The sequence below is a fragment of the Neocloeon triangulifer genome, unplaced genomic scaffold, assembly GCF_031216515.1.
Source record: "Neocloeon triangulifer isolate White Clay Creek 2 clone unplaced genomic scaffold, ASM3121651v1 ptg000012l, whole genome shotgun sequence".
In the NCBI taxonomy this organism is placed as follows: Eukaryota; Metazoa; Arthropoda; class Insecta; order Ephemeroptera; family Baetidae; genus Neocloeon; species Neocloeon triangulifer.
Genome location: NW_026775554.1, coordinates 4,719,509 through 4,745,079, shown reverse-complemented (window position 1 = coordinate 4,745,079; position 25,571 = coordinate 4,719,509). Strand labels below are relative to the sequence as shown.

The window sequence follows — 25,571 nt, the reverse complement described above, 5'->3', positions numbered from 1 at the left end:
CGCTTAGTTCCCCTTTCGCTCGTCGCACACCGTGGTGGCGCCGCCATCCGACCGCAGCTTTGCCCTGCCGCGGCCTTGAAAAGGCACGTGGCAACGCAGCGTGAAAGCCGCGAATCCGAATGAGTTTTTTTTTTCCGAAATAAAAAAATAACCTTAATAACGTCCCCAAATGAGCTTAAATTGACTTGATATCAAAGGACACTTTATTTCTATTGTATTAGAGATCAAATGACCAACTTATTTCTTCACCAACTTCCTTAGAAATGCAAAAATGAGACTGGAGAACATTTGGAGAACCCAACAAAACACAATTTTTTCCCATATTTTTTTTAACTTTTCATAATTTCAAAGTACTCAATTTAGTGCAGTACCATGCAAAAGCAAAAATTTTAAAAAACTTTTTGTAAATTTAGTAATTTAAAAAAAAACACATTTCTACAAAATTCCTTTCAAAATTAAATTATTCTCGTGGTATAATATTCATAATATTGTTGGAATTAATATATTTAGCTTTTTGATTCTACAAGAATTAAATAAAAAAATATTAAAAGTGAAAATCGAGAATGGATTTAATTTTGGGCATGTCTCAAAGATTTGAGAAAATTCCTGGAGTGAGCTGCTGAGGAAGATTCAGTGTGTCACGTTTTTCAAATCGAAAAATATGAAAATGAAAACACATATTTGCTAAATTTTCTTGTTAAAAATTGTGAAATTATGTACGTTAAATGACACAAAATGTTTTTAGGGAACTTCTGTGTTTTTTAAACTATATTATAATATATTGATGATTTGATGAATGATAATATAATGTGATTTTATGTTTATGTGCAAGAATTTTTGGTTCATGTTAAATGTTTAAAGCAAGTTGAAATACTAAAAATTTTTTCAATATGTTCATACAAATTACCATTATTAAAAGAGGCATGAAGATGAATAATTATAAAGTAAATTTGAAGTGAAGTAAATTTATTTAAAAAAAAAAAAAATGCTAAATCAAGATTTTCTAGTTATTATCGATTGTTGAAGTGATCAGGCTTATTTCCGCTTCTCCCTACTATAAACGATAACATAAAATGAAAATGGAAAATGCACTGTAAATTTATACTTTAAAGATCTTTTATTTTTCTTTTTAAATAAATAAAATGCTGGGTGACAAGGAGAAACAAGCTGTACACTGGCTGTATGAGATATATTACGTCTCCGCAAGAATTTTTCTTCATTTCAACATAATAACTCGTCTCATCATCACCATTTTCGGCAACAGAAAATTCAGAGTGTAAAGAAAGAGTAAAGTATGTTTGCCCATAGCAACTTAATTTTACAACCCAAATTGCATAATTTATCAAAAAACAATGTAACAACTGCAAAATTTGATGTTTTGCATTCTTTTATATGGCAAATTGGCAAGAATCGCTTTGTATTAATTAGCAGTTCACGCAGTTGGCAGCTGCTGGAGAAATAAAAAAACCGAAAACAGTTCCTAATCATTATTGTCAAGATGTGCAATTTTTGTCCCTAGTGAGAATTTCCCACTTGACTCCTCGATTCCTTTATATTAGACACCTCTCAAATTGTACTTAATGCACTGGGGAAATGAAATTAATCATACACAATATATAATTATAAAAAATTAATGATCCCTGAGAACAACTCTTGCAAAGTAAAGGTGGCGTTACTCTAATAAAAAAGGGTCTTTGACGGATGACAGAAAAGTAAGAAGCTGCCAAAGTAGCGAGACTATTATAAAAAAATCTTTCAAGATCCCCAATCATACATACTCGTCTAATTAACCATAAAACTTTTGTGTGGCTAGTTATTTAAATCATTTTTATAAAATCGGCTCTGCAGAATGGAGCCACATGTCCACAGGAACAATTGCACCAGTAAGTTGTAGTTCTTCTGATTCCTACTCTCTTTTGCTGTTATACACATCAATACGAAAGTTCAAAGTATATATTCACAAGGCACAAGATTTAAGGAGCAAAATGCGGTTGTGTCAAAAAGAAAGTTCTAAAGCTCTGCTTAAGTCCATTCACTCCACTGGCTTCACTTGGGCCATGACTTTTCCCTCCCACAGGGGCACAATTTCATTGTCCTCCATCACCTCCTCGTGAATCACCTTCGTGTCAACGTCTTCGCATTCTGTTTTGAAGAAATACCTGAACAAGAATGAATGAATATTAGATTCCGAACCAGATGGAAAATTTCGAGAACAAACCTGTAGTTGCCCTTCTTCGGCAGCAGCTCCTTGAAATGCTTCAGCGTGACTTGTTTGTTGTTAATTTTGGTCCGGTATGGCACATCCTCATCACAGAACGTGAACATGACAGTTGTGTACTCGGAGGGGGCTCTGCCCAGGGTGGAAGTTGAGCTGGAAGAGGGGTGTTTCTTCAGGGTGGAATGTCCACTGCCGCCAGACGGGTCGGTGCTCGGCGACAGTGGCAGAGACATCGGGGCCAACGACTTGCCAGATATGGACGTTCCATGCCTATCAAAAGAATAACTGCTTAAAATTTAAATAAAATAAATTTTTTGATTCAAATATGATGCCTAAGAGTGCAAGGATGCATTTAATAAGATGAAATCTAAATTTTATCTCAATTCTGCGGAATATGGTAAATTTTTTACCTTTGCCTTGAGACGGTTTTGCCTTTGACGTCTTCCAGCCGCCTGCGCGCTTCCTCCAGCTGTGTTGCTGTGTTGGGACTTGGCAAGGGTGGCATCGAAGGGTCGGCCACAAAGGGCTGGTTTGGCGCATTCGACCACGCCCCTACATTCAGAGGAGGAAGGACACTGCTGACCAAGCCGCGTTCCTGAGAGCCAGACCGAGAACCGTTTCCACCAATTGGCTTTTTGCTGCTCCGCCTATTTCAGAAAACAAAAATTATGTATTTAGCGAAAAACCCAAAATGTGAGCCGTACGTTTGTCTTTGAGTGTTAGAGCCCGAGGTCCCTGCTGCACCAGATGGTCTGCCCCTGTGCTTTGAGGAGGAATCGCTGTGCGAATATCCGGCACTGCTGACCACTTGCTTGGTCTCATTTTGGATGAGCCAAGACAAAACACGGCTGTTGATTGAAAGATAATTAAAATTTCCTCAACCACCAAACAAGAGCAACAAACCTGTCCTTGATCTGGCAAGAAGGCGTTTCGGAGACGACACTCACTCCGCTGTCGCTCAAGTCAGTCAAAGTTTTACGAGTAGTACCCGTTTTGCAAGATAGGGAATCTTTGCTGCACATCCGTGAGGAATGGCTTTGCGCCGCATAGGGATCCACGCTTTGCGGGTCGTTGTAATCAGGCACAGACTTTGACTTGGTAAGGTAGTGCTTGTGCTCCGTAACCTCCACATAGTCATGCACATTGCCAGAATCAGCAGAAAGAGTAGAGACTCCGTCCTTTAAATTGGAAATGGACCGATGAAATTTAATTTTGGTTAAAAAGAGGTCACTGACCTTTTCCTTCCGACCGTGCCTTGCAGTGCCATGAACAAGTCTTCCTTGAAAAGATCGCGCGGTCGCGCCAGAGAAGGCTTGAGAGGCTGGGTGGGCCGAGGTCTGCAAAGATTGCATTCCTCCCTGAAGAAAGCGATTCAGTTGAAGCTTTTTTTTGTATAAATTCTCAATACTAACCATGACTGGGTTGAAGGCTGGAGGGTGATTCCCTCTCCTCCTGCAGCTCTCAGGGGAGCGGGGTCTTGGAGAAACAAGACCCGGGGAGCGGGAAGGCGTCAAATCAGACCAAACTCGAGATACATGCATATCTGGTGGAGGGGAAAAATTTTAATAAACAAACCAAACAACGATTTCGGCGTAATAGAAAAAAACCTGAAAGTACATACCTAAAATGGATTGATTATCATCTGGGAAGTTCAGTCTATCAAGTGGGGGTGTTGAAGGCGTTGCCTTATCAGACACTTGCAGTCTTTCTCGGAAATCTGCGAATAATCTAGAGTTTGTGAAGTCACTGTTGGCCACCATTTCCTCTCCACCACATTCATCCTATTGAAATTAAATTATTAAAACCCAAATCATAAAGAGAACTTTAAATTTCCTCACCTCCATCAACTTTCTCTCCAACTTTTCTTGGAGCTCTTGGGCTCTTTGTACATGCTCTAGCTTCTCAATGAGAATCCGTGCAAAGTCATCGGGTTTCAAAGGCTGTAGCTGCAAGGGAAATTTTAATGAAATATTCTACCATTATCACTTTTCGAGACTTACATTTTCTCGGGGTATTCTTTGTGTGCGGGGGATGATAGTTGTGTGCATCTGGGGGTCTTTGTTGTAACTGGCGCTCTCACGCATTTGTTTGTTGTGAAGGTGATGTTGCTTTCGTGCAGATCTGTAGTAGCTGCCATCGCTGGAAAATTTAAAAAAAAAATCAACATTTCCATCTTGGTTGCTACTTTATATTTACAGAAAAAGAACGCAACACTTCACACACTCCAAACAATTATTTCAATAGATCCAACGCATTGGTTTAAATATTTGGAAGATTTGTACAGAAAAGCAGAAGCTTTATATATTTTTGGGCCCAGCACATGAGTACCAAACACTTACACAGAGCTGTTGGTGACTGAGGCACTATCGGAGGTGTACGCGTCCGAACTGAGACTTTGCAGTTCGCTGTCCTGCCTGGACACAGGGTTGTAGGAGGAGTACGCAAGAACCCCGCGGGAGAAAACGGTGGACTGCGAGGTCATGTGGTAGGGGTTGGGTAATGATTTGGTGGAGGGCGCCGTGGTTGAGGAAGACGTAGATTTCTGGTAGCGCATTCTACTTGACAACATAAAACGTAAAACAAAAAATAATTTAAATCATATAAAAACAAGTGACCAATCAGAGCAATCAGTGCGACATGCAAATCGTCAAAATAAACATTTCAAATCAAATTCTACGCATGCCTCCAAGAATTTTTAAGTGACAAAACAAACCTGGCGTAAGCTTCAGGTTTGGGCTGCAGGTCGACAGCTCGCTTAACCTCTGTGAACTTGAGGGAGTCCCTGGTGAGCGGGAGAACCCCCTCAGACTCACTCTGGTGGTGGTGGTGGCGGTGGTGCGAGTGGTGGTGGTGAGAAGTGACTTCAAGTTCCGAGTCTTCGTGCAGGGTGGGCAGCAAACCGACAGGAGCCGCCAGTTCTTTGCCGTTGCTGCTCGAAGAGCTACTGCACTCTTCTTCACTCCCTTTGAAAATTAAGTTTTCAAACATTTATAACATTGATAAATTAACTTTTTGCATTTAAGTTTAAATGGCTGTTGACTTTGAATTTAAGCAAGATGTACTACAGAAAATTGTAAATTTAAATACACACAATTTCTTCCTACCAAATGTTCAATTAATTAGCATATAGGACCAATTTAAAAATTAGATTTTGTTCATCCCAAAGCTAAAAGCAAGATCTTCATATATAAAAATTTAAAAATAATATAACGTTCAATCTGACTCACCTCCCACCATCATTATTCGGCTCTGCATGGAACGGACATGTTGCAGGTACGTCTCAGACCGAAGAAACTCAGGGTAAGCAGTGTCATTGATAAAAATCTCAACCTGCTTTTGAGCGTCGTCAAAGAGCCGCCGGTCAGGCGGCATCTCGCCCTTGCTGACCTCCCGCACCTTCCTGTGCACCTCTTTTCGCAACCCTTCATTCACCTTGATGGGTGTGGCCGCCTTGAAGTAACGCTTGTGGATGAGCCGCACCAACTGGGCCACATTCGCGTCGTCGCGCACCTCGTTTTTCAGGCCCTCGCAAGCAAACCAGAACTCTAGCATGTCAGTGCTGCCCTCCTGCTCAAGATACGACTTGAACAGGGCAACGCCGTCTGGGTCTTCCAGCAGACTAGCCAGAGACACGGCCCACCGCAGGTATGGCGGAGTGCCCAGCTCGATGAAGCTGCTGGGGGTGGCGCGCTCGCTCCCTTCTGGTTCAAAGCCCATAGGTGCTTCTAGAGAGAAAAAAAATATCGGGAACTTAAATTCTTTTTGCGAGTCTTTAGTACAATTCAAAATAAAATATTCATAAAAAAAATATTAAAGATTAACTTGAAATTCATTAACAGGGTATAAATTAAGGACTAACTAATTTGATTTATCTTCAATTATTTTTAAATTTATGTATTAAATATAATTTATTTTAGGGAAGGTTTGATAAGGCGTTCCCCAGAGTAATGAAAAAAAATTCAAAGATAAATATTTTCTACAGAGTGAAACATCCACTATTTTTAAGCGTTTTTGGTTATTATAATCAAAACAATAAATAAAATTTAAACAAATCTAATACTATAATATAAAATCATTATAATTAAAGCTGAAATATTTCAAACTTTTAGAAACTGCAGCCCTCTACAATCTCAATCTCAGTAGTTTGTCAAAATGCTTTTCTTTTATAAATTTAATTACAACGGAGCTGTATATTTAGTGAATTAATAATCCTGAAATTAATTTTATTGAGAAACTGTATACTATTTAAAAATGTTAGGCAGTATTTTTTTTAACAAGCCCAACCACAAAAACATACTCGTTCCAGAATAATTTTATTGACTCTTCTTTAGTCGTGAAAATTTTCAGTTGCATATCTTATTTTACCTGATAATCTTGCAAAGGTGGCCTCAAGAAAAGATGAATTAAGGGCTGAAGACTTCCTAGGAGTGAAGCTGGGTGAATAGCGTGGGATTCCTCCATCACCACTCCTAGGCGGAAGCGGCGGCATTCTGCAGCTGCCAGTGGGCTCATGTTCCCTGCCTGAAATTATTTGAGAGTAATTTTTAAATTTTGTTTGCAATAATATCAATTTAATTACCTAGCACTGGAGGCCGCGGGGAGTTTTCGTCAAAGGTTGCTGACTGCAAGACCATTGTGGAGGTGGTAGTGGTGGTCGAGGCGACCAGCACTCTGGCACCAGCAGTGGTGGCCGGCGGTGCATGATGACTCATGTTGACCCTCGGTGATTTGGACAGGGTCAGAGCTCAGAGTTGGCACAGCCAAAACCCAAGCGTCGTGCATTCCTGTACCTGCTGCACTGCCTCAACTCCCTGCACACAAAAACGTAAAGAAAACTCATCAGTGAAAGAAGCACGGCTCTTTTTCATTTCTTTAATTTTCATCTCATTCATTTGAGCAACCCGAGCAAGCCAGCCAGCCGTTCGGATGAAAAAATATGAAATCATAATCATAACACGGGGAGAAAGGAGGAAGGGGGCACAAAAGAGTGCGCAGAAATTGATGAAAAGCGTCTGGTGGTGAGTCAGCAGCCACAGCAGGGCAGATCTGCTTTTGGTATTGTTCAGAGTGAAGAGGAAGGGAGAGGTGGGTTGGTCGGCCGAGCCCGATGATGCTCGAGACCCGAAGATCGATACGGCGTCTGCCCCCTTGGAGGAGGGGGATGCTTGGCTGGATGTGCTTGGGTTCCCACCCAGCCATCTTTGCCGCCGACTAAATGCTTCCTCGGCTCCGTTCCAGCACCCCCGATGCTCATCTCCAGTCATAAGTGAAAACACAAAGACAAGGTGCCAAGCCGGATTACCCAGCTGCCGTTCTCCGGGAAGCTCATTCGGGCCTGGAAATCTCTGCCGAGTATAAAAGCTCAAATACACAAACAAAAGCCGTGCCATACTTACCCTCATCATAGAAATATGATTGACAGAACAATAGAAATCCTCTCGGACTAGTTTCGGAGGCCGGTTGCGGAAATGCACAGGTAATTTGGGTTTTCCTTATGCTGAGCTGCGGAGAGCCGGACTGAGAAGACAGGGCTTGCTCTTTTGGTGGCTGGTATCGAACTATTGACCAGAAGCCAACAAGAGGAATCCGTCAGCCGAGTCATCACCGAATGCGCAAAAGAGCAAGCGAGCCCGGAATAAATACAGCTGCGCAGAATATGCGTCCCGAGCAGCTTTCGAGAACCAACTCCCAATCACAATCGGCGTGATTCACTCTTGAGGGGAGAAAGCCACCCTCAAATCTCGTCCCATAGAAAAAAATTTCCTCTCTCTCAAAATCGATGATCCGGAGCTCGAAGCGTGGCTGGAAAATAATGAAAGTATAATAGTAAAAAATGAATGGTGGATGGGGCTCGAGACATAAAGGAATGGCATATCTGGCTTTGTACTTTGCAGCAAATGATAGTAAATAATACAATAAAAATTTGGCCCAGAGGTAAATATGTAAGTGGGGGAGGGAGTTGTTTTTCAGGTTATGATTGGCAGGTAAAGTAATTGCAACCGCATGATTGAGCAACCGTAGATGAAGAAATAATATATCACATGCAGACAATGGATGATGAGGAAAGCTGGGGGTTGAGAGTCTCGGGGAGAGCTTTTGCAGGCCAGTAGCAAGCACATTGTTGAGCAAGCCACTCCACGTCCCTAACAGTCTACTTTGCAGTTTACAGCTCCAGCCGCTGGCGTGAAAGACAAATTATCCATCTTAATTGCACTCATTAGCATTTCTCAACGGGCAACAGCTTGAGCAAGTCTTTTGCAGCAGGTTTGGGCACCTTTATACATTTTATGATGCATATTATTAAAAAATTAAGCAGACAAGGTACCTGATGGTAAAAATTAGTTTGATTTTAAAATTTCAATTAACCACAAAGTTTCTTTGATTTACAAAAATAACTCTCAAATTCAGCAAAACAGTGAATGACAATGTAAGAGGATCTTACAATAAGGAAACTAAAAGCAATTCACTGTTTTCTTGAGTGGTTTCAAATCATTTAAGTGGGTTCATTTGTACAAAATAACAATTTAGGCGCTAACGCATCTGCAAAATCTATTCAAGCTTGAATGGTCTTATCACCTTATCAATTTACTCTCAATCAAACTAATTCTAACATATAAAACAATTCATTCTTTTTTGGAAGATATTTACCTTGAATTTAGTGATATAAATTTATAATCAGATCGGAATTCTTAATTTTTTTGATTGATTAAATACATCTTATATAATTGATATAATTCACATTTGTTTTGAAGTATAATGAGGAGTGACCATTCGAGATAATTTAATATCATGTGCCTTCACCGCAATTGAAATAACTAAAAATCTGTTATTGGTGGTAAATAAAAAAATTTCAATGTGCCTTAGGTTTCATTTAAGTAGCCTGTGAACCCATTTTATAATGAAACAAATTAAGTCAATTAGCATTAACTGAATCTTTCTCCATTAAATTTTGATCTCATTTAAAAAAAAGATATAAATTAAACTTCTTTCTCAATTATAGTTTACTTCAATAGCCAAGCTTGTCTGTGCGCTAAATGAGTGATTTTGTAGATGAATTTCTTGACACAGCCAGCAGAAGAGCAGTGTGGAAATTAGCGTGGTAGAGGCGTGAAAAGTGATCATTTTTTCAGTGCGCGGGGAGTAAATGCAGTGCAGCAAGGAGATACTTCTTTGCCTTGCTGAAGCCGGAGCTGTTAATTTTTTCTGAAAGCCGAGCGCTTGCAAAGTACAAAGCCAGCCAGCCAGTCCTCCTCGCTCTCGTCCTGCACCTGAAAGCAACCAGAGTTTCAGACCGGGAAAAGAGAGCAAAGAAATGGTATGGGTGCATAGGTGCACAACTTATGGAGAGGAGGGAAGCTTCACATCTTTATCTTGCAACCGGCCGTCCGACGAAGTGACTTTTGGTGTGCCAAAATGATTTCCATTCTGCGCAAGCATCGTTCTTAGCAGCATAAGGTGATGATGAAAAATGAAATAAATGATTAGTAAAAATAAAATATAAATAAATGACAAACTAAGGAAAATCAGAAATATTAAATTTAAAAGCGCAAACGTGAATGAAAATTCTAAGATTTCGCAGTTGAACTAAATTTGCAGCATTTTATTATTAATTTTTTTTTCAAAGAAAAATATATTAAAATATTGAAACTAAATTTTTTTTTATTTAATTTAAATTTGTTTTAAGTAAATTTGAATAAATAAGCAAAATTAAATTAAACATAAATAAACATCTATAATTTTTAGATCTCAAGAGTAAATCATTGGTAGCGATGGAAAATAAATCGGGCCTGGCAGTCCAAGGTCTTGGGCAGCCGAGTGAGATTTCTGGTTGGTGGACCGGCCGGCGAGACAAAAGACGGAGAGCGAGAGAGGCTTCTTTCCAGCACAGCTTCCGTATCAGCACTCGGCTGAGTGGAGATACATGTCAAATGATTGCAAAATGGATGAGGCTTTTACCATTGAAATGAAGCGTGCATAATAGATGGCGGCTTTTAACATTGCTGAATTATTGAGGTCGAAAGAAGCGGCCGGTGCGCTCTCTTGGTTTTATTGAACGCGTCGAGGCACAGATTTTTTATTATTTATCAAGACGCCGCTTTTTCACACCTTCCGCGGCGTCTCTCAGAGAGAAGGAAAACAATTGTTTCGGCTTCCTTTTGAAACTCCTCATTTTCACAGTTTTAATGCACTTGTGAAATGAAATTGTGAAAAACTCTTTCCAACGGAGAACTGAGAAGAATTCCAGAAATAAAAATTACACAAAAAAAATTATGGAAAGAATTTTAGATGTGAAATTTTAATTAGAGTTAAGAAGCTAAAAGAAAAAATGAGGCAATTGAGCAGGCAGCAGTTGTTGGCGAAAAAAGCGTTTGTCGGCAAGTGGCAAAGAGGCACCGCCGGAGTGAAAAAAGAAGACGCAGAGGATGGAGCGCGCAAAAAGACCATTTGCCGGGCCGAGTGAGTGGCATTGCTGAAATAAAAGCCTCGGCCGAGCGGAGTCGGCTCGAAATGAAAACCAGTAAATCAACATTTTTGATTCGGAAATATTTGCAGCCCCAAGAGTTTCATTCCAGCTGCTCGGAGCGAAAAAGCGTCATAGGCGGTGCGACACTCTTGCATGTCCTCGACTAATTCTGCCAGGGCCTCCTTGTTGGCCTGTGTGGGATCGGAATTCTCTTTATGGCCCTCGTAAAAGTGTGTGCGAGCGCGATTGAGAAAAGTTTCTTTCATTCCACAAACACGAGGATACCAAAAGCAGAGGAAAGTCGGACAACTCGTTGATTGAAAGATTGGAAAAATCCTCTTGCTCCAATCAACCTGTGGATCTGGGGATTTTCAAACGGGTGGCTGGCTGGCCGATTCAAGTTTGTAGATTAAGTGGTTGAGGTTTTACCTGAAACAGACAGAGGAGTATGTGTAAGAAACAGTTTATTGAAGCGATTGAGATATTTAGGTGCCATTTCTTGCATCATGTCGTGTATTAAATTATTATCAATTAATCATTTAATTAAATTATTAGGGCCTAATTATAGGATTTAAAGGATTTAATTATTAAATTAAATCCTATCTAAAGACTTTTTTCCTTGGAAAATCCCCAAATTATAAAAACTTGAAGTTGAAAAAAAATCATGAAATAAAGATTAATTATATCCACCATTTAAATAAATATGTATATAAAAATGTGATGAGAGTGATTCCTTTTATAAATTTTCGTAAATTGATTGAAAATGAGCTTGTTTATTATTTACTTATTCAATTTTTTTCAACCAATATTTTTTTTAATATTGACTTCCTCCTAATGTTTAAATATATGTGATTTCAATTCTAGTCAAAAAAGATAAGATTTTTACAAATACTTGTTTAAATTTGGAGAACATAGGTGATTTAATTTATTTTAAAACAATTAATGTAGGTAATTTTAGGTAATTAATAAAACTCGATTTTCATATTGATCAGAAATTTGCAATTTGTTGTGATTTTTAGATCTTTTGTATAGGAGGCTCAATCAGTCCAAATGAAGATTTATCCACCCATATAAGCCTGATCATAAGATCAAATTTTATTAAAAAAAAAAATAATTAATAAAAAATGTAAATTATTTTCAAATTTTGGCCACCAAGGCGTTTTTTGGCTCCACGTGTACTTTTTTGTAAGCTGCGTTCTCCCCTCAAAGGTGCACGCAGAGGAAAAGGGTGTGCCCCGTCGTGAATAACGAAGATGGTGCGATGATGATAAACGCTTGAACGGCGGAGGTTACACGAAAATTAAACGCGTCCACCTTGCGGGGGATGAAAGCGAGCAGCCCTTTCTTACTCACTCACTCTGAAAGCCAAACAACTTTTTCACTCTCGACTTGCCGGCTGGGCTCTCGATAAATTTTACATTATAATAATAAAAGAGAAAGAGCGGCCGAGAGAGATCAAAGGGGACACGCCGCGCGGTGAAATAAAAAGCAAAAATAAAAAAAGAAGAAGAAGAAATTGTGGCAGGCAGTGGTTTTAGTTTTGCTACTGTTTGAAGTGTAAAAGCCTATTAATTTAATGCTGCTGGCACCCCTGCGCGCGTCCGCTCACCATTTGCTCGCGCCGCGTTTGACATTAGTGGTATGTTTAAATTAGACGAATCGCGCGCCACTGACATCGCCTTTGCCGCTTTGAGCAAGAGACTCGCTGGCTCATCCGACAGTAGTAGTGACTTCACACAGACGAAAGGCTTTTAATTCGCCTCTTTGTTTTTGGTTAATCAAATTACAATTTAAAAGAGAAGCTTGCTCTCAGATTGAACAGGAAAGGGGCAAAAATAACAAACAATTTGAAACACCGAAGTATTAAAATTCTAATTGATTTTTTTTTGTAGCATAAAATGACGATTTTAAATTACATTTTAAGTCATTAATTGTGGTTTTTAAATTTAAAATTTAATTTTGTTTCCAAGAAATTTTTATACTTTCTCGCTGTTTACAGAAATCCATGCACGTTAAATTTCAATTTGACGAAAATAATTGAGTTTAATTTATTTTTTCCTCACAGGATTGAGAAAAAGCTAAACGAATAATAAACCGCGTCAAATTTAGAGCATTTGGTATTTTTTTTCCAATAATTCATTTATGCACGCAGACTGAATTCAAAATTTCCTACATTTGAATTTTAATTGATATAGTTTCAAGCGTTTCTAAAAATTTCCTTCGATTTAAGATTAAAAAATTAATAAAGTCCTAGCAAATTTCATAAAGAATAAATTAATTTCTATTTTTAACACATGCGCCTATCAAAGATAAAATAAATTGAAAGTTAATGAATGGGAAGAATCAACAGAGAGCAGAATTGGCAAATCATGCGATTATAAAACCAAGATCGCAATCACGCCGGAGTGCAGCAGCGACACCGAGACGAAAAATTCGCTCTCGAGAGCCGCGGCGCGAGGCGTGTCGTAGGTGTAAAGCTTTTTTATCTTTTGCGCGCGCCGCCGGCACAATAATGAAATAGATGGATAGATAAAAAGCGAGTTGCGCGTCTTATCAAAGCAGGATGAGAGGACGGCGCCTTTGCGTTCACCGGGCAGATTTAACTGGTTCATCGCATCAAGCGCCAAAGCCGACAGCAATTATCCGTCTGTGCGCACACAATTTTTACATTATTTTCCAATTGATATCTTGAAATAATCGCTTTTGCAGTTCATTAGCATTTATCTGCTTCAACATAATCACCAAACTGATTATGTGACTACAAATTAAAATTCTAGAATAAAAAATTAAGATATTTAAAAACTTCTGATTTTTTTCATTCTATGTGAAAATATATGAAAATTTTCAAAAAAAAAAAATACTCTTTTATTATTTATTAATAATTATAAATATTAAAAACAGATATAAAAGCAGTTTTTATAAAATATATTATTGTTTCAAGACACTGCAGAGGAACAAAAAAATATTGGGATTGAAATTTAATGTATTATTTAAAAAAAAAGTCGAAAAAGTCTAAAATTACAATACTATTTTCAAATACAGGAAAAAAGATCTAGATTGATTTCTTTTCCAAAGTGAAAATTTTCAATCTCAATGCTGCACTCACGCCTGATCAGAATTTCAATAAAAAAATTCCTGAGGTTCAGAAAACACGCTTGAGGTGAGGAGCCAAAAGGCGTGAAATATTGAATATCATTCGCCCGGCAAATCCAATAAAAAGAATTTTCCTCCTTCCAGTCTGCTAGGCCTCTCGAGAGAATTCAGATCGGAGCTCAATGGGCGATCTGCGTACAGGGTCAAGGCTTCGCACTGACCTGCGCCAGGGCTATTTTGGTCATGGATGCTGCGTTAAGAGGCGCGAGGGTTGCGTCGCGCTTATTGATTATGAAAATTGCGTGCGGCTGTCGCTCTGCTTCATTCCACGGCTTGCGCTCATTTTCGTTTGCGTGGCTTGTCAAAGGAAACGCCGCCGCGCCGCCGACGCTTTTTCAACTTGCCAGTTCTTTCAACGTGCAGCGTGTTTCACCGCTGACTGAATTCGGAATGCCAGCCAGAGCCGAGATTTGAAAATGTGTGCGATCTCCAAGCACGGCGGAGACTGATAAAAAAAATTTGTATGAATTTGCTGGTAAATTAAATTGTAAACTGAAAAGTAAAAAAAAATGGTTTTTAATAATATTAGGTATTAGCAATGAAGTTAACTCATTGGGAAAAAATAAAAATATTACCGAGTACATATAATTAGGTATAAAATGTCAAAATGCACAAAACTTTTAAAAGAATTATTTATTACTGTTTATTTATCTTTGTTTATCTTTTTTTTAAACTTCTCTTCTAATCAATTACTTATTTTCTTGATGTTTTGAATTGAAAATTAGCTATTCCTCGATGGGTCTGTGAGTTGTTTGTTTATTTTGATGACTTTAAATTGACAGATTTTTTTCATTTAAATTTATAAATAATTTTATTTTTGATGATTGATAAGATTCAATAAAATTTGAAATATTTGCTATTAGAGAAGTCTTTCCTCTTTTTCTAAAATCAAGAATTTCAGATTTTTAATTTTTTTTCGAATTGCTCGGCGGGAAAATCAAAGCGAGCCAACGGTCGACAAAGAATTATTATCAAGCGTCATTAAATTTGTGGCCGGCGCGGAGGAGCTTGATTCTAAGGCTCTCGAAGCAAGAACGAGAAAGAAAGAATGAGCGGCTAGTGAGTAGTTTTCGAAGGTCCCTCTTGGGCTCTAATAGGCAACATAATGGCCACGAAGAAATAAAAATGAGGAAAGGCGTCGTGAGCTCGGTCGCGGTGCGCGGACGGGATGCAGTGTAGCCGGTTCTAAATAACGCGCGCGAGAGAGAGAGAGAGAGAGAGAGAGAGAGAGAGAGAGAGAGAGCCAGAGCGAGAGATGAGGCGGGCGGCGCGAGATGTAAGAAAGAGAGCTTTGGAGGCAGGGATCCCATTCAGCCACGGCGGCGGCGGCGAACACACACACAGAAACGAGGAGGGCGCAGGGGGTCGGCGAGCGAGCCATACCCACCAGCCGGCCTATGCACTCGGCCTCAGGGCGTTTTCTGATATATACGCAGCCAGCGCCGAGAGAACGAAAAAAAGCAGCGCCGGCTGACAACACACGCGGCCGACCAAACTTAAACTTGGGCCACTTCTCGGAAAATGGAACTAGAAAAAAAATTGGAACAACAATAACAAAGACCGTAACAATTTTCTGAGCCCACGTTTCTCCAACATTGTGCTAATTTATTGCCTGTAAATTTTGGAATGTCTTTTAAATTTCTGGATTTATAGAAGTAGAAAAATATTATTTAATTTTTTACAATTTTTTAAAACAAACTGTAAACAAGCTTTTTTAATTGAAATGCGAGAAGAAAATAATATTCGCAATAATTGGAGATTTTATCAAATAAATAAAATTTAAATAAAGAAATAAAGATTAATTTGTAAATTTAAAATAAAAATGAATGAATAAATTTCATGCTAGTACTAAAATCTTGAAAAAAAATTTTCAACGATGACAAAGCCTGTTTTCACTCCATGAACGTCATCTTGAGTTGAGTGCCAATTTCTTGACTCAAAACTTGAAAATTTAATTAGTTTTGATGGCATATATTTTTAAAATACGATCCAAAAAATGCCTTATGAAATTTAATGAAATTTTTAGTCAAGCTTTTTAGTTTAATCAAAATCTGACAAAGTTCAGACAGTCAAAATTCCAGTTAATTATTAGGACCCATGAAAAATATATGAGTCGATAACTTCCCTATTAATAAAAAGATCCATTAGAATGCCAAAAAATAAAATCTGTCAGAGCTTTATAATAAATTCATGTTCATTCCAATCATTTTCAATCCATTCAACAAGAAATTAAAAATTAACATCCTTCTAGGTCTTTTTTAATTATTAATGTTGGTTTTTAATTATTACATTTTTTTATTTTTTTTCTTGTTCCCTCAAATTATGATGATTAAGTACTGTTTACACAGTTTTTAAATATTGTATATCATGACTTGATACGGTTAAAATTGATAAACGAATTTGAAAATTAAATCTGGACAATCTGGTAAACTTTGCCTATTGGGCGGCTCCATTGAATCTGAGCGCCGAAAAATGGGATGAGTCGCGGCGGTTGAGTCAAAAGTGAGCCGGGCGAGATTATGATTATAGAGGCAGTTTGTCCGATGCGATTGTGTTGCCAAGGTTAGAGCGGCGGCGAGTGTGAGGAGGCTGGGCCCAATAGCAGGGTAATTACAGCGCCGAGAGCGGCAACGCGCCCAGCAAGGTGAACACTGCTGCGGAACTAATAGTACCATCCATCCCAACATCCATTCCGAGACCAGACCGGCCCTAGCAACTCTTTTTATTCAACTCTTCTCCTCCGCGAGAATGAAGATAAAATGCGGCTCCATAGTTTGAAGAAAATCGTTTTGAATTCCCTGCATATTTTAAAATCAAAAATATATATTTTGGGCCACAAGGATGAAAGGCGGCCCACGCACCGAGGCGGCCCACTTGATGACTAATTTTATCAGCGCTTAGACTAAAAAAATAAGCCACAGATCTATGTTTTGAGAGAGGTCAGAGTAAGAACACTAAGAACTGACGAGGGTGCTAAATTAAGACAAAAAAAGTTTTGGTTAAAAATTATTTAAAGGAAACCGACATGGCATTGTATCCTCCTCTTCATTAATATTAATTAACCACCCGAATACTTAACTTTTGATTGCGGTGAAAATTAGCCCTAAAATTTATAGGGGTAGAATTAAAATTTTAAATAAAATGACAAATTTTGACACAAATTATTTTAAATTCTTAACAAAATACTTTTTGTTCTTTTTCAACGCATTTAAATGGACTGAAACTACCTGAAGACAAATTTAAATACATCAAGTATAGAAAAGTAACCTCATCCGCGAAGATTTATTTACACGATTTTTTTATTTATTAAAACACTACTTTAATGCCATACTTTTTGAATATTTTCAAACAACCCTTAACATAACAATAACTGATTAAAATTTCAACGTAATTATTTAAACAAAGTTTTAAACATTTGAATATTAATTTTACCGCAGCATTAATGTATTTCAGTCAAGACTTTGATGATATAAATTTAATTTTGAAAGCTTAATTAAAATGTTAAATAGCTCTATCAAATTAACCATGCACGTCTGTTTTCTCGGCAATTTCAATGCCAATTTTCCCCTCATTCCGGATCGTGATTTTCCATTCGTTGCACGAGGGGGACTTGTTGAGCAACCACTCGCTCGCAATTAACAAAAGAAGTCCAAGCCGAAGCTCAAACGCTCGCGCTTTCAGTTAAAGTTTCCTCGCGCAAAGCGACACAAACTTCAAAGCGGAAGCGATTCTTTGATCGGAAAAGCGGCAAAAAACTCTCATCTCACTTTGACAATGATTCCGAATGCGCGGCGCCGTGCGGTGCCGCCGGCGGCGGAGCGACAGACCGCGAAAAATCAAATTATGCACCGCGGAAAAGTTTTCACTCTGCTTTGACGCGGTGATGCTGCATCTCCCGCTTTGATGTTCGCGCACAAACGAACCTCAATTAAAAGTAATTTGACGATTGTAAAAAATCAAAAGGCTTCCTTGTAATCTTTGAATGATTTTTTATGTCCAAAATAAAAATTGAAAAAAAGTTTGAAAATTTTGGTTTTCATATTTTTTTCATAATAGGGTTTGGAAATTTCCAAATTATTGTAATTTATATTTAACTAATAATGAACTTATATAAAAAAAATGCATTATGAACCAATTTTTATTAAATTTGGAAAATTTCCCAAAATTATTAACTTCAAATTAAAAGAATAATAATTTTTGTGCTCATGGGGCAGAAATTGAGAAATAAAAGTTGAAAGACAGACAACTTTTTTTCATTTCGTGTGCGGCTGGCTAAACGAATTGAATCGCCCTCATTACGAATTGCACAGGTCGAACGAGCTAAGAAAGGGAACTTCAAAGGCTTTTTAAAAAGCGGCGCTGAAGAGTCGCGCGGAGTCGCGAGACTAATGATGACAATCTCTCCTTTGATGGGCGCAGAGTGGATGGAGTTGGCTACATACATACATGCACGGGCCCCAACGACCAGCCAGTCGACCGACACCTTCGGCACAAAGCATCAAAGTGCAGAGAGTGGACAAATTGCCTTAGTTAGTTTGACACCTCGCTTGCGACATCTTGTTACTGCCACTGCTATAAGCTACCGATTTCCACTCGCCATCCACGTTTTATATACCGCACCCCAGCGCAATTGATTTGCGATTCCGTCTGGGCCTCACAATCAGACACACTCACGGACGCGTGCAAATCAAATCACCACTGCTGAATTTCAATTTGACGCCATTATAGGATGAGGATCACCCAATTTACTCGACCAATTATTATAGGAAAAAAACAATAAAAGGACATTTATAGCAAAATTGTATAAAAGATTTCGAATACAAATTAAATAATGAAGTTTCTTGATATGAAAAGCAGATTTAGTTAAAAAAAATCTATTTTAATTTTGAAAGGTAAATCACAAATTTTGTAATCCGACTTCTCCGAATTTTAAACAGTACAAATATGTCCCTTGAACGTTCATTTATTTTGAGACTTTTTGTGAAAAGATATAAAAATAATAATCGTGAATTGGATTTCCTCTATTCATACCCTATCATGAATAAAATAAATTAATATTTGATGAGTTACTTCAACGTTTTTCCAATTCCGTATAAATCAGAGGCAAGAGCTGGCAGTGTTTGCATTTTGCAGTGCCGATCTGGCCTCGTCAGTGGCATCTCCAGAGACAAATCAATTATTCAATCAGGCTAAAGGAGGAAAATTCAAACGAGGCTTCCCTGGAGGAGCGGTCGAGACTGCACGGGACAGGCCAATTTGGCGACGTGCGTGGTCGGGTCTGGGACGAAAGGCTTAAAAGGGAATGGCTAAACAGGGTGGCACGGGACGCAGATGCAGCTCGCGGGGGCTCGGCTCAATGCACGCTCCCGAGGGCTGCATTCAAACAATCTGTGGCAACACCGGGCCGAAAAACGTAAGTACATACGCAGAGGAAAATGAGTTCCTTTTGTCTGCAGCTACCTGCTCTCCTTTCCCTTGCGATCCACCGCGGCCCCTACACACAAATTCAAGAGACGAAAACTCGCCAATCTTTGTTGTATGGAGTACATTGAGAGAGTGAATTGGCCTCAACAAATAATAATGCCCTCATCATTTAATAAATAAGGACGAAAAACGTTGTCCTATACAACACACAAAAATTCTAAATATATATTTATTCGGTTCAATAAAATTCTTTTACGGAGATTGAATTGAAAAAAACCATTAAACTATTTAAAGAGTGTATTTTTAATGGATACTAAACAATGAAATTCAATTTTTAGCTCAAATAAAAATATTTTAAATTAATTCAACCCCTCAATTAGTTTTTTGATGCCACTTTTTCAATGCAGATTTAATTTTTGTATATATTATAATTCTTAAAATTTAAAATTTCAACGAAGCATCAAGATAAGTTTAGGATATAATTTAAAAACAAAAAAACATTACAGAAATAATAAGTAATTATAACGATTATAACGGCATGAGCAAGTATGATAAATATTATAAATTCAGTTTATTTATGCAAAAAATTTCTACATATTTTCATTGATTGTCTGGGGAGTGCGTCGTTGAGGGTTTCGGGGTGGTAATAAATGGAGTGTTAATCATTTTAATGAAAGAGAGTTCAAGCCAAATATTTTGGCAGCTTTTTCTATAGCTTTGATTTGATTGACAGTTTTTCAGCTGAAAAACTCAAATAAAATCTCATTGCAAACAGATTTCATATTGAAAATTTGAGCAATAATTTCATTTATTGGTGATTGAATTTAAAGTCGGCTTTTCCTCGATAGGTTTTGTTTATTGTTTAAAACAGAATATTGTTCTTCTTAAACAATAAACAACTCACAAAACCCATCGAGATAAGCCGACTTTAAATTGAAATCACCTTGAATCAACCCTCGATCGAGAAATTCTGCTACAAAATTTTATTTATGTTTATAATTGGCGAATCAGCGAATTTTACTATCAATGTATCGAGTTGAAAATTTTCAAGTCCTACTCACAAAAATAAGCAAAATAAACTGCAAGTCGTAAGGGGAGGGAGAGGGTTCTCATCCAATTTAGGCGTGGTTGGTGCGGCGACGAGGGATCAATTAAATTATCACGTCGGGTCGCCGCGCGTCCGTCGACGGTCGCGAGTTTGTTAATAAAAAGTATCGATCTGCGCGCACGACGTCGACGAATCCGCACCTTGCAGCTTTTTTCGCATAAATAAATAAATAAGCAGAGCTTGAGTGAGAAAGAGAGAGATGCGCGGCGTTCCACTCGCGCCCCTTGCGCGAATTCTCTCCCCCGAGCAGACTCTCTCTCTCATAGGGGCGCGATTCGCGAAAGAGGGTTCATTTGTTGTGGGCTAATTGCGCAGCGAGCGGGGGACCGCGCCAATTGGCACCCTCCAGCAGTTCTGATTGTCATTGGCGCGTATGCAGCGGCGGCACTTCTCTCAAAACACACTAATGCCCGCGTTTATCATCAATTATGAATTATTGTCGCGCGAGAGTAAACAAAAAAGCAATTTCTGCGTGTGGCCTGCGAATGCTTTGATGTCTTTTCAAATCGTCCACAGGGGCAAACGGAGCTTATTTCCAAAGGCGGCTAAAAGCAAAATAAAAACTGTCTTTGCAAAAGTACGACGTATGTCATTGGAAATAAAATTAGCAAAAAATGCAATGTTTTCATCCATAAATTCAGACAGTAGAAAGAGTCTTAAAGGAAAAAAATTCATCAAAATATTTCATATTACAACTACAATGGCAAAATTTTTACTAGTGGTACTGCAGATTCTTTTGCTATAAAAATTCCCCTAAAAATTCTTCCGTGATTATTGCCGTTTTAATGGTTTAAAATAAGATGGAAAATTAACGATTAAAAAAAACTATAATCGCCTTTTTAATTTCATTCTTAATAAAAAATTAATTGCTAATTATTAAAATGAATTTTCCACAACTAAATATCTTTTTCCTGAAAAATCAAACGAAAAAAAATTAAAATTGAATGGTAACACTCGAGGTGGATTTCATGAAAAATTGAAACCGGGCGAACCTCGTTGCAAAGAAAAAATGAAAAAATATAAAGGACAACTGACCCCAAAGGCGACCTGCGGTCTGCTGGTACTTTAAAACCTAGGATTTCTTGTGTCCGACTAAAACTAAGTGGGAGGAATTAATAAAAAAGTAAAAATAAAATGGGAGAATTTTAATTTTAATAAACAAAAATTGCAGAAATTAATTAAGCAAAAGAGTCAGTCAACAGCTTCATATTAGTATTTTTCGATCACCCCCAAAAAGTAGTTATGCTGACAACACACGTTTCAATAATCTGATCAAAATTATAAAAAAATTGATTTGTTAAAATTTGCCTACTTTAATTATGTACCAAATTAAGTGTTACAAATTGTTTGGTGTAAAACTGTAACTTTTAAGGAAAATTGTTCATTTGATTTTTTTACTTCGATTTTTGTACTAATTTTTGACAAAATTATTTCCCAGCTCATGAATCACGGCTGCAGCTCGCTGCCAAAACATGTAGAACAGGATTGTTTTTTGCTTATACAGTAAACAACTTACAAAAATCCATAGAGAAAAAGCCGATTTTAAATTCAAATCACCATGAATCAACCCTCGTTCGCAAAATTCTATCAATAAATTAATCTTACATATTTGTTTGGGCAACGATATGTCTAAATTGAGTCCATAGAAGTTTGTTATTAGTATAACATCAGAATCTAAATTTTCTTAAATTTGACCCTTTATTTTAAGTCCAAAGACAGTCATAACAATAAAAATTGAAATATTGAAGAACTCTGCAGCTAATTTGCATAATTCTTAAAAGAATCGTGATTTTTTGTCTACTTTTATTTATCAAATTTAAGCACAAAAGAAATCTCTTGATAAACTCGATTATTTTCCCGACTTGACCTTTGACCAGATTTGACCCGCAGATCAAGTTGAGCGGAAAAGCAGCAAACAAGTTGCAGCGCTCGGCCTTTTGCGTTTATCGCGCGCTCGACTTCAAAGGCTTCCTCTGTGGCTCGGCCAAATTACAGGCCGCGGCGACAAAACGTGTAGCAGCACAGCTCTTTCTTTCTTTTTATGATTTTCGCCGCTGGTAATTAATGCAGCTTTTCCAAGAGCAGATAACAATCCATCCGCATCACGTGCTAATGCGAAAGATCAATATTGAGTGAGGAAAAAAATCCACTCGCCGCGGCGGCGGCGGCAACGCCGAGTCTCCTCTCTCGTGTACGGCCACATTCCACACATCAACAAAGCGTGTATAATTTGAAATATAAAAAGGGAGGCGAGAGATTGAAGAGAGGGATATTTCTAGCTGCCTCCTTCTTCGCCGCTTTTCATTTAATGCTCTCGAGGTGCGCAGGTGTTTCCCAATCTTCATATTACTAAATTAGAGTTTGCTTCTTTAGCCGAAGTTTCCAAATTTTTGTTACGATTCCTTAAGTTAGTTGCCAAGTTTTTCTAGAAATTTAAGTTCCGGGTTTAAAATAAATAAATGAATCTAGGCTGATTTAAATTTTTTAAATTCAACCATTGACGTAAGTCCAATTAAATTTAAAATTTATCCACTGAGATTTATTTTAAATTGATTGATTTAATGTCAACACTAGAGCAGGTCAGCAGTACTGACTTTAAATTTGTCTTACTTTTAACATGTTCTAAGGATGAACAGGAATAATTTAAATAATTATTTTCAAATTTCCCATACTGCTGACCTGCCCTATTTATCCCTACTTAATTTATGAAAAATAAACAATAATAATGACACCTGAATTGAATTTATATCTGAATCAAATAGGAAATCAAACAGTGCTATTGCCTCAAATTTAAAACCAGGTTGAAAGCTATAAAAAAAATAATAATTAAATTAACATTTAAATTTGATTGCATTAAATTATAAGTAAGGACATAAATAAAATTGAAAAACATCCACTTTGCAATTGTTTCAGTTTTTTCATTCAGATTGGAAGGAAGCTTTCATTTCATTTTGCTAATTCAAAAATTTAATTTATGAATGTTATTGTTTTTTAAATTAATAATACCAGTTTTAACAAAATTAATTGTTATCAAACAAAAATTTAAAAGTTAATTTAAACGTGAGATTTTCTGAACTTGATAAATTAGCAAAACAAATAGCAATTTAAAATCTTCTCAACTATTATTAGGTTTATGCCAAAGTGTAAACAGATTTTCAGTCAACTTAATGACCCTCAGGGATTAAAAAAAAAATCACGGGTTCAGCAATTTGAAACTGTAAACAACAAAATTAACACCACTAAATTTTTCTGTACATTGCAGTAATTTTTTTCACTTATGCATTTCTGGCCCATCTCTGGATCAACCGTGTTTTTTTTTTCATTCAGGGAAAGAATGGGCAAGCCGTTGGCCCGAATGAAAGCGCGTGCGGGTGCCGAAATTTAATCGCGTCTTCAGTCAGGCCGCGGTGCACGTGATTGGGCAAACAAACGAGGGAGGTCGGCCAAGGACGCCGGTTGATTCGGCACTTAATCGCCGAATTGGAGTTTGGCCCGGACTATTGAGACGAAACGCGGTGGAATGAGGCATGCTGCGAGAAATGGCACCTCTTTCAAGACGGTCGGTCGGGCCTCGTTGGCTTGCTTACCTTTGGAGCAGACCGCGGCCGAGCGTAAAGCCCGCAGACGTATCCGAAAGAGAGGTCGCAGTTCATCTTCGCACCGGGGCCATTGAATAAATCGCACGAAAAGCGGCGGCCGAGTTGAAATTCTTCATTATTTCACAACATAACTAACTGTATATTGTCAACAACAGGGCGAAAAAAAGAAACTGAGTGGAGCAGAGAGGTGCCGAGGATGAGGCCCACTCGCCGACTGGAGCGCGCCCTACCGGTAGAATGCGGCAAGCAGCCGGTGCCCCCGCCGGCCAATCAGCGCTCGCCGTTGCCACCTGTGCGGCTCTCTGATTGGTCAGATTCAAAAACACTGCCACTCATTCAAAATTCGCACGAAAAACTGGCAATAAACGCGCTGAATTGACGCGAATTAGGGTTTGAGTTGCAGAATATCCACTGAATTTTAATTCACTGTATTTTTTATACATACACTGGGTTGTAATTTGGTACCGGGCTGTCTCGCCGCAGCCCTGCCAGAATGACACACCGCGCCATCTCGCGCCCTCCCTTCGGGACGTCCTCGAGTGCGCGAAATTATGCGGCAAAAATCTTGCTTGCCGGCGCTCTGTGAGATCAAAGGCGAGAGAAATAATTACGCGAGATCAAAGTTGAAGTTGGCCATGCACTGGAATGTGCCGCCGAGCCTCTAATAACGTCACCCCAGCTGCTTTTGCTTTCAGTCGTAAAAATTCGTGCATGTGGGATTTAAAGAAAAGCTCAATTATTTCCTTTTTAGTCGAATAATCCTCTATTTGTCTTTTCAAGCACGTGTAGTGTGAAATCTAAATAATGACGTTGCTTTCGCTTTTACAATTATCCCATTTACTCCAGAGGAAAATGAATTCCGGAGGAAGTGAATTATTCTCATTTTGTAAAAATCATTAACAAAAGAGAACGTAAAAATTATCAAGAAATTTAATAGATTAAGAAAAATTGAAAAAAATATTTAAATGAAATAAAAAATTACATTAATTAATTAAACTTTTCTGATTTATATCGTTAAATAAAAGAAAATGAAAATCACAACCATGAGCCGTTTGCGAGTGTCTCACTTGTTGGGCTCGGTTTGATGAAAGTGGGCATTAAACTCTGCACGTACGTGCACATATCTCGGATGCTGTGCACGTATAATTTTTCTCCTTAGGGAGGCTGCGTGCGCTCGTCACTCAACGCTCTTTCCAGGAACAAATGCACGCGCCGAGAGAACGAGAGTCAACCCTTCCCCGGCCGCCCCCGCGCCACCCCTGCAGCCTCCGCTTCTTTTCTTTTCATCTCTCATCTCCGTGAAAAGATGCACGAAACCAGTCTGCGCGCAACTTAGCGCAACTATATAAACACAAGTGTGTGCGCCGCGTGCGTATATAGCTGGCATATATAAATTTGTAAAAAAGCCCTCGGTGGCGGAACCAGGCAGCCAGCCAAGGCTCTTCTCTCGTAAATAAATGTGCGCATTTAAATTCCTCGTCATACCCGGCAGCTCCAATTTGCACAACTCGAGAAGCAGCAGCGGGTTCAAGGGGGTGAGAGTGGCAGCTGCTGGATGGGTTTATTTGCCGGGCCCCTTGTGTGCAATTCTAGCTTGTGCGCCAA

The 25,571-nt window shown here is 38.3% G+C and overlaps 1 protein-coding gene across 3 annotated transcripts; it reads right to left on the bottom strand.

The window, feature by feature from the left end:
* Window positions 1-1,098: 1,098 nt before the first annotated feature.
* LOC132197236 (axin-1) lies at window positions 1,099-24,167 on the bottom strand. Of its 3 annotated transcripts, none has more exons than XM_059620384.1 (16): window positions 23,955-24,167; window positions 6,798-7,029; window positions 6,584-6,739; window positions 5,446-5,943; window positions 4,932-5,181; window positions 4,558-4,773; window positions 4,219-4,357; window positions 4,057-4,164; window positions 3,840-3,999; window positions 3,631-3,761; window positions 3,454-3,576; window positions 3,122-3,396; window positions 2,923-3,066; window positions 2,629-2,865; window positions 2,219-2,488; window positions 1,099-2,159 (listed from the first exon to the last, which is right to left on the bottom strand). In XM_059620384.1, the coding sequence occupies exons 2-16, from the start codon at window positions 6,928-6,930 to the stop codon at window positions 2,033-2,035; spliced, it is 2,967 nt and encodes a 988-aa protein (XP_059476367.1). In that variant the 5' UTR covers window positions 6,931-7,029; window positions 23,955-24,167; the 3' UTR covers window positions 1,099-2,032. The 3 variants fall into 3 exon arrangements, with proteins under 3 accessions (XP_059476367.1, XP_059476368.1, XP_059476369.1); XM_059620385.1 differs by lacking the exon at window positions 23,955-24,167 and adding an exon at window positions 7,615-8,065; XM_059620386.1 differs by lacking the exon at window positions 4,558-4,773.
* Between the last annotated feature and the right edge of the window lie 1,404 nt (window positions 24,168-25,571).

Bases quoted from the DNA above. Each gene is read 5' to 3' on its own strand.
- LOC132197236 (XM_059620384.1), bottom strand. From the start codon at position 6,930: ATGAGTCATCATGCACCGCCGGCCACCACTGCTGGTGCCAGAGTGCTG. The intron at 3,397-3,453 runs GTCAGTGACCTC...TCCAATTTAAAG, and splicing joins GGCACGGTCGGAAGGAAAAG to GACGGAGTCTCTACTCTTTC. The intron at 2,160-2,218 runs GTTTGTTCTCGA...ATTCTTGTTCAG, and splicing joins CCGAAGAAGGGCAACTACAG to GTATTTCTTCAAAACAGAAT.